Source organism: Quercus lobata, chromosome 9 (assembly GCF_001633185.2).
Source record: "Quercus lobata isolate SW786 chromosome 9, ValleyOak3.0 Primary Assembly, whole genome shotgun sequence".
Taxonomy (NCBI): domain Eukaryota; kingdom Viridiplantae; phylum Streptophyta; class Magnoliopsida; order Fagales; family Fagaceae; genus Quercus; species Quercus lobata.
In genome coordinates, this window is record NC_044912.1 from 2940618 (window position 1) to 2949991 (window position 9374).

At 34.2% G+C, this 9374-nt stretch overlaps 1 protein-coding gene across 1 annotated transcript; it reads right to left on the reverse strand.

Moving 5' to 3' along the window:
* Positions 1 to 202: 202 nt before the first annotated feature.
* LOC115960205 lies at positions 203 to 6483 on the reverse strand. The gene is made up of 3 exons (XM_031078981.1): positions 6040 to 6483; positions 1774 to 1925; positions 203 to 1160 (listed from the first exon to the last, which is right to left on the reverse strand). Exons 1-3 carry the CDS (start codon positions 6275 to 6277, stop codon positions 483 to 485), a joined length of 1068 nt encoding a protein of 355 aa, XP_030934841.1. The 5' UTR covers positions 6278 to 6483; the 3' UTR covers positions 203 to 482.
* Positions 6484 to 9374: the final 2891 nt, after the last annotated feature.

Sequence of the window (9374 nt, forward strand, 5' to 3'; positions counted from 1 at the left end):
GAACCACAAGAGGCGCTGGATCCATTTGGGTATCCCTTGCACCAAACCTATTGAAACATGACTACTCTCTGTGGAAGTTTATTTCAAAACAAAGGAAATCACCATGATCATTAGACTTAAACTTCCCCACAAGTATTTCTGATGATGCCTAAAGCTTGTAGCACTAGAGCAATTAGCCAATTACAGAAATAAACTGCATCACTGTTACAAAGCTATTTGTAATTGCTTAACTTCTTATCAATGAGGTAACCTAAAGAGTATCATTACATACAAAAACATATAAGGTTCTTTGATTATAAATAAAATAAAATAGAACCGGGGGAAAAAAGAAAACAAAAGGCTTAAGAAACAGAAAGAAGATCTACTGATTGGAAAAGCCAGAGAACTTTCTGTACAATTGGCTTTACTAATAATTTGATTACATGTCTCCCTTCAACTCTTCGATTGGTTTTTATTTAGTAAACAAGCATAGGCTCATCCAACTACATATCTTGCTTAGGCTTCCGGCTCAATTCTGAATAGTGACCACCCATTAGTTGCAATATCTCTTCCCACAAACCTTCTGATGAAGAATCTGATGAAGCCCCACAAATCAAATTTGAGCTGCAAGCAGCCACATACCAATAATCAGATTCAATCTCCTCTCTCAATTGGTCCAGCTGCCACCCAGCATAACCAACAAAGAATCTGAAATCCTGAGGCTTAAGAATACCCTTCTTTACCAACACTGCAGCTTCATCCAAACTGTTTCGAGCACCAAAGCACAGGCCAGGGATCACCTCTTCAAATCCAGGAAGCTTTGATTTTTCCCCAGTTTTTAACAAAAACATGCTTGCCTCAAGAGGTCCCCCAAAATGCAAGGAACAATCAGAAAAGGTGGTTGCTAGATCAAGATTAGTGGGTTTCATGTGTTTGATCTTTTTGTGAAGTGGACGGTTGATGACAATCCCAAACGGGCCTTCTTGTGGATGTCTGGTTCCAGATCTAAGAAGGAGAACAACAGTTCTCTCGAAAGTTCGCACTCCATCAAGTTTTTCTGTGGCGACAAGGACACAGCCAGTCTCAGGTACTGGAATAGGATGGGCCCATTTAAGGCCAAGAGGTTTGGACTCATGGGGCTTCACATCCTGGTTGTGAGTATCAGTCTCTACCTTTTCCGCCTGCAAAATAATCATTTTGAGTATGAATTTTAATTCTACAAAAGAATAAAAGTGATTTTTACAGTTTATGAAGCATGATTTTGAACCATCTTGTCTACTTTGTTAAATCACATGAGAATTCAACATTTACAAGTGGTTCGCATAACCAAAAAGAGGGGGGGCTAAATTTCCAAGAACCTTATAGATGGAGGTTAATCTCATCTAATTGAACTCTCAAACCAATATCCACCACAATTGCAAACTGATAGATTTGTGCCAGGCATCAAAACCTAATGAACCCCAGAGGAATCAGATTATAAGCAGGTGACTATTTGACCCAACAACCCAGCACTGTGCCAGCTCTTAAGGCATGTAAGGAATTTTTTCACAAACTATCCAAATTAATAGCCTTACCCTCCCGTGGAAGGCTAGATAATTAAAAACAACAAACCAGACAAGCCCATAACGGATGGGGTCAATCTAATACAAACATTAGCACTTCTAAAAAGCTCTTATCTCAGCACCTTAAATTGTACATCACATTGAGTGAAACACATGATACATTTGGGACTTTACAAATAGTACCGTTCAATTTCGGGAAGATAACAGCTATGCTAAGAGAGAAATATATCACCTGCTCCCGAGCAAATAGGTTTGCTCTGAACTCTCTCCAGTCCAAGCTTGTACGCTCAGATTTATTGGAAGCAGTGTCATTGGATTTGTTTCCATCAGAAGAATTGTTCTTTTTCTTCCCATCTCCTTCTGGAATAGAACGATCACCATTTCCTGTATTTCATTAACAACAAAATATTTCTTATTCGGTCACATTTAAGTATTCAATTTTAAGTTATAAAATGACAAAAATAGATCAGATCCTACTCCATGCTCAATGAGAATCAGTACCATATGAACGTTAACATCTGCACTATTGGTGCGGACACCACATGATAGCACATCTATGGAGAATATCTTTATCATTTATGTTATCTTTATTTAGGTTTATCTTTAGTATTGGATTAGTATTTGAGATTGTTAGGATTATCGCATTAGTATTTGAGATTGTTTAGGAGAGTTTATCTTTATCATTGTAATTCCTGGAAGCTGTTTACAGACTATTATTATTATTATTATTGAGATTATTTGCAGAGATTGCATTGTATTTGTTTGGTGGTGATTCCAAACACCTTAGGTGGGAAGCCTAAGATTCTACGGTAGGACTAATCTAGGTGGGAAGCCTAGGTTGTCCTACATCAACTATTTTGCAATAACGTTCCGTTTTGCATTGAAGAAGAACACATTCTGATTTCCATAGTTGATACACCTAGAATCAATTTGTAAGAATGACCAGAAAAAAAAATCCACACTTTCATGAATCATAATCCTCAATCAATATTCAAGGTCCCTCAATCATCTTTGCACATGGAATTTGTGACTAATGAGAAAACATCATAAATCCTCCAGTGCTACCCTAAATTCTACCCACAAAACTGGATGTATTGTCTTTATAATGGTAGGACACTATTTTTCCCAAAGAGTAGACAATAACTTAAGCAAGGTCTAGGCATACAATTATAGTGGAGTTGTTACCTAGCATACATAGACAGCAACTATGCACCAAAATGTCAGATTCTGACATGGTGACCAAAACATGTCTTCTATCCGAAGTGGTGGAACACATTATCTTTCAGGAAGCGAGTGTATATTTAATTAAGAAAAATATTAAATATGAAATTAAAGACTCAAAAAATTTCATGAAAAAATCATTTGCACCTGCATCAGTTGATCATTTAACATTTTCACAACAAAAATAAGTAGAGGTGGAATTTATAAGAAGCCAATGATTCTTTTTATGGGGGAAAGAGAAACATTTAAGGGAACAATGATATAAAGCCTTAAAGAAGTATCAGCCAAATATATCAATATAATCAGAGACAAGTATAATAGACTATTACTAACATGTGAAGAAATAGAAGAGAGAAGATAAATTTCCAATCAAAATAAGCTTATGCCAAAGATTACACCAAGGCCCTATCTGTTTGCTAATCATACAGTCATACAATATTTTAATTGTCTAAATTACTGTTAAATTTTAAGCTAAACTTGTAACAGGACTACAAAAAACATCACAAAACTGGGAGAAAAAACAAGGGAATAGTAATAAAAGATGACGGCAAGCTTGAATAAACTATTCATGAGATGGGGATATGGTCAGAATCCCACCCCTGTATATATAGTAGTAGAAAGCATGCAGAGAAGTGTGTCTAAATAGTGTGATTGCATTATACCTATTAAAAGAAATTGAAAGAAGAAAAAAAAAGAATCTGTAAAGCAGAACATGCTTTATGATTAATAATATTAACCAAAGTCAATGGGAAAAGAAAGATCGATAAGTGCAACTCGGGTAAAAAGATTTTAAGAAGAGGATTATAAAATATGAATGCATTGATAAGAAGAGAAGTAGCATCAGCTTAAGAGCAAAGCTCTGAGAAAGATGGCTTAGATTGTTTAGTCATATGCTAGAATCACAACTATTACTTGTAATATGATTCACAAACAAGGTGCCAGAGGCAAGAAGAAGACCCTAAAAACAAAGGATGCAGTGGTAAGTAAAGAGGTGCAATAGAATAAAATATTATGCAAGACAGTAAACTGGCAATAAGAAATCCATATGGCCATATGTATACTTATTTTACGGCATTAGTTTAACAAAGCTACAAGCACACATGCATGCACATAAATGCACATGTACACATGCACACACACAACATCACCTTGCAGAATTTTTGGAAGGCAAGGCATCAATTATGACAACTACATGTTTTGATAACACGCAAACGTCTTTTCTTTCATGTCAGCATTATCCACATGCACATGTTCCCACAATTTGTACGTATATATATATATATATATATATATAAACAAAGTATTCTCAATGTCAAGTATATCAAAGATGCTTTCATAATTGTCCCTGCTTAAAAGATTCGTAGCACCAAACTATAACAACTATTAGTTTTGTTTTACGGAGTGTCGTCAAGTAAGCTAAAAATAAAGAGGCATAACATTTTTCCTCATTTCATTTCTAAAGCCTTTCATCTCAAGCAAAAGAGGTAGTTTCTGGTCCCTCATTCCAAATCATCACTCAAAATCTTAATCAAAAATCACTAGCTGCGTCTCCTGAATGGGATTGATTAAATTTGCCCATGCATTCTTTTGTAATCCAGAACGCCTTTAGAGACCAGCTTCTACAATCTGGTCAATCACCTACCATATTAAGGATGAAGAGAATTCTAGGATATGGAAGCATTGCTATTGCTTTATTAAACTAGATCTAGGAGACAAAATTTTTTTTAGTAGAGCCAAGTTATAAGCCGTATGAAGTATGATCAGCTAACTATCTAGAATCCGGTGCAAGAAAGTGGCACCGGTCAGATGCCACAAAATGTGCTTTTGTATAGATCAACAAGCTACAAAGGCAAAACCTTGTGCATTGAGAGATCACACATAGAATATGAGTTTGCTCTTCAAAGTATAGAAACTCTTAACTCTAGTCTTCTAGACATTTGGGTATGAGATTGAAGAAATCTCTAACAACCAGATAGACAAGCTTCAAAATATAAGAACTCCCAGAATGTGATCCTCTACAGATTTAAAGATCAAACAATATATATTAATCACATAAAAACAACCCTGAATGAGCTTTGGTTCTGCAACTCATATCATCCACATGGGGCAAAATAAAATCCATAGCTTTCAAATGTCCAAATGCTATCAGGTCAGGTTCTTTCAGTGATTCAGCAAAACATCAACAGCTACCCATTCTGCTTCCAGACAACAGAACATCACCACTCAAATCATTTTTTCCCCATAGAAAACATCATGTCTCCACATTGATGCTACTAAATCAACTAAATAGAAACAAATATAAAGAAAGAAGAAAGGGCAAGAAGTGTGTGATTATTGAATTACCATGTCTAAGACTCTATAGCCTCTTTCTTTTTTCTTTTTTCCTTTTAAATAGATGACTCTTAAGGCCTATAATTCAACAGCACTACCATTTTTGGCCGCCTCAACCATGTAACAAAATATTAAAATCTCAGATTAAACTAGTCCATTTAGCTAAAAAACCAACATGAGCAAGTTTATTCCAAGCAATTTGAAACCTCTAGTCGATCCAGCCCTTATTTTTCCGCTATAGATTAACTAACTTTACAGATCTTAAGGAGAATTTTTTAATTTTTATGTAATCAGAAACCTTCCGCTTTCAAATCAGTCCTCAATGCTATATAGATACCTAATATAATAACGTAATATCTCAGTAATTAACCAACTAACTTGCCTGCCCAATATCTAAACGGTCTCAAACCAACAGTCACTCTCTCACATCAAGCACCAACATATTTAACAACCTACAATAACAATTCTGTTTACCATCTCTTCCCACAGCCTTTAATAACTGTGAATAATCTCACATGTTCAAACAATTCCAGTCCCATTTGCTTCTAGCTAATAATCTTAATTGACACACTCTCTGACACCCAAAAAGCCTTAAAACTAAAAATAAAAATAAAGTTTCTAGTTTTTGTTGATGGGCATTTTCGAACATAAAAATTCTAACTTTCATTTTTTTTTTTTTTTTCAAGTCCTTTAGTTTATGAGTTTTAGAACATAAAAACCATTCCTTTCAAAAACCCTCCAGCATGTCAGCTAGCAAACAGAAGTAAAAAAGTCAACCTTAAACAAAAATCAAACACCATAAGACCAAATAAAAAAACACATACATCAATCAAACCAAAACAAACCCAGAAACGAAACCAATTCGAAGAATCCCAGGAACCAAAAATCCAACAAAATTCCAAGCAAAGTAAAAAAGAAAAAGAAGAAGAAGAAGAAAACCCAATACCGGAATTTTCATGATTCTTCTTTGCCATAGCTCTAACAGCAAAGGACGAAGAAGAAGAAGTGGAAATCCTGCGTCTCCTCAAAACCCTGATCTCAAAGACCTTGCCTTTACAGTCAGCTCCGCTACAAGAATTGGGTTTTCCCAAGTGCCAGGAATTGGGTTTCTCAGAAAACGAGTTCCTGAGAAAGACAGGGGTCCGGGTCGTGTTCTTTACATGATGTACAGCCCACAGATCCATCCCTCTTCTTCCTCCACCACTACCACCAAAAGATTTTGTTTTCCCTGAAAACCAAATTCCGATTTTATCTCAATCTCTGTGTGTATGTTTCTTTTTTCTTTTCTTTTTCTCTTTCACTGTATGACGTTGGAAACGATGAGAAAGTAAAGGAAGGGAGAGATAATCAGTAACGGATATATATAAAAAATATTTTTTTTTTATACTAACAAAAAAAAAAAAAAAACAGAGAAAGAGAGAGAGAGAAAGAAATTGAAAGCGAAATAGAGAAAGAGAATATGCCTTATTATAACCGAATTGTGTATTTGAGAGAGAGAGAGAGAGTGACTGTGTTTGTGTGTGTGTGGATGGGTCATGGTTCATGGGTTGGCACTGGTGATGAGTGTGGAGGATTTTGTTTGTTGTGCGCATTGTAAGCTCATGTTAGTGCTACTTTGAGTGCATCTTGCATTAATGTGCGCCGGCGGGTAATTTAAGGCCCCACTTTACAACTATCATTGGTCTCTCTCTCTCTCTCTCTCTCTCTCTCTCTCTCTCTCTCTCTCATGGCTAAAAGAGAAAATCCAAGTACGCCAAAAAAATTGACACTGTTGATGTGTCAAAATTATCATTGATAAATTCTAAAAAAAAAAAATTATCATTGATAAGTTAAGAAGTGATATATGTGTGAATTGAAATAAAAATTAGTAAAAATTTTGTCAACTCATGAAAAAAGTTTTCAATTTTTTTGTGTGTATGCAACGTTACTTTGACTAAAAACCAAGTATGTTAATAGGGTTTCTAGAGATGTCGTGTTTCTGCGAGAAATATGAATGATTAGAATAATGGTACATATATAAAAAATTGACAATAGTTGAGTTGACAAGCATGTATTGGTTTTTATTTCGGGTCAATGTAGACATTATTTTTTTACTTATTACTAACAATCTACGGCATTAGTGAGTGTCAAATTTTGTGTCTATAGATTTTCTTGAATAATTATCATGTTAATAGTACCCTTTTCAATTTATAGGGTCCTTAAAGAGGTTATGTGAATGGATTTTGTAAGGAAAAAAAATCCAAAATATATTTATTATTCAATTGATTAAAATAGGTATGGTGGTCCGGTGGAGTTGTAATTAGTGTGAGAACAAGTTAAGACAATACAAGTTTCCTATATATAACTATAAGTTTGAATCAAGGATCAACATTAAGTTCATATATATATATATATATATATATATTTGTTTGGTACTATGCCAGTGATAAATAAGCTCATTACATTGATTTGAGAGGAATGTAAAGGGGTTTTTTTAAGCAAGACCAAAACATAGTAGATGAAATGTAAGTTTAGTCAAGGTAGTAACAAGGATTAAGGGGCTCTAAGACTTTATGACTAAGATATATCAAACAATAGGAGTTTTTGATTTATTGGATCAATAATTCAAAGAGAATGAGAGAATGGAGATGATGTAAATCATAGGATAAGAGTATGGCGGATTAAGAGGAGAAGCACAACAGGAGTATTGTATATTATAGAATGCTTGTTAAGTTAAAAGAATTTTTTTTTTTTTTTAATAAAGACGACAATAAGATCAATTATGCTCTATGATATTGAATGTTAGGTTGTTAAAAAAACAACATATTCATAAAAAAGAGTGTAGCTAAAGGAGAATGTTAAGACATATGAGTGAACATACAAAGAAAGATGGGATTCGAATAAGGGAATTTTTTTTTTTTTTTTTAAGTAGAACCAGCTTCATTCAATTAAAATGAATCAAGATACAATGCTTCTAACGCAAGTGGGGGGGATTCATCCGACCAAACAATCTCATCCACAATTCCTCTAGCAAATTTAGCCAAAGAGTGAGCCACAGAATTGGCAGAACAACACACATAACTTACTGACACAGCTCGTAAGCCTGAATTGATACATTGGATATCTCCATACAAGTGACCCAAACGTGATAGAGTAGCCCGTTAATATGCTATTGTTTGCATAACTGTTGCATTATCACCCTCCATAATCAACTCCACAAAACCCGAGTCTACAGCAAACTCCAATGCTTTGCGGCATGCTAGCACCTCAGCCTCCTCGCTGTCAGAAACTGATGGACCCTTTGCCGTCATGGACTTGAAGCCTGAGGCATTTATGTCATTGAAGATAGCTGCATCGAAGTTGAGTTTGAAGCAATTCTCTAGTGGTGGACTCCAGGTAGCACCTCTCGCAGCCGTCAATTAGACAGCCAGGTGCTATTGCGCCTCCTTATATTCTTCTATAAACTCCACTGCCCTCCATTGAGAGAATTTGTTTGAAGATAAGGGTAACATTTATTGTTGCAAAAAATGATAAAATAGTATTTTAGATTGTTTGGCCATGTTTAAAGAATAAATATTAATACACCAATGAAAAAAAAAGTGAGTTGGTTTAATTGATGGAAAAAATAAAAAAGATAATGGAAGACAAAAAATAGTAGTGAAAAAAGGACATACTTATTAAGTGATAATGACTAATGAGTATGACTTCATGTAGTATGGAATAACTAAAAAGAATATATACATTTAACCCTTACTAGTTTTTTTATATTTATAATCAACTCTTTTTAATTTTGAGACTAGTTATAATTATTTCTAGTTTCAAATTCTTAGTTTTATGGCTAAATTATTTATTGCTCAACTATTCTTGTTGTAATCATTCAGGTTGTTTTAAATATAAGAATTTGTGAGTGATGTAACAACAAAATTTAGACATAAGCCTAAAAGATTGATGTGTCAAATTTTAAACACACAAAAAAAATTCAAAAATTTATTTATTATGTTGACGTGTCACTAATCATGTCTATTATCAGTATCACTTTAGTTTGTAAAACTTTTGCAAAAATAATAATAATTAATAATAACTTTGCCTTTTTCCAAAATTTGTAATTGCTATTAATTTGTAGGTCACTTGGAACCTCCTCCTCCCATAAAGTTTGGGTTGAATCCTCCTAATCTCTTTATTACTTTGAATATATATATATATATATATATATATATATAATCACCCTTGAACAATTAAATAGCCTATAATTATTGTATCCTACAAGTGTGAATAAAAATGCATTAAAAACCACTGTACACT

Excerpts from the sequence above, each read along its gene's own strand:
- LOC115960205 (XM_031078981.1), bottom strand. The coding sequence starts at position 6,277 with ATGGATCTGTGGGCTGTACATCATGTAAAGAACACGACCCGGACCCCT. Across the intron at positions 1,926-6,039 it reads GAAGAATCATGAAAATTCCG|GAAATGGTGATCGTTCTATT; the intron begins GTATTGGGTTTT and ends AATGAAATACAG. Across the intron at positions 1,161-1,773 it reads ACCTATTTGCTCGGGAGCAG|GCGGAAAAGGTAGAGACTGA; the intron begins GTGATATATTTC and ends ATTATTTTGCAG.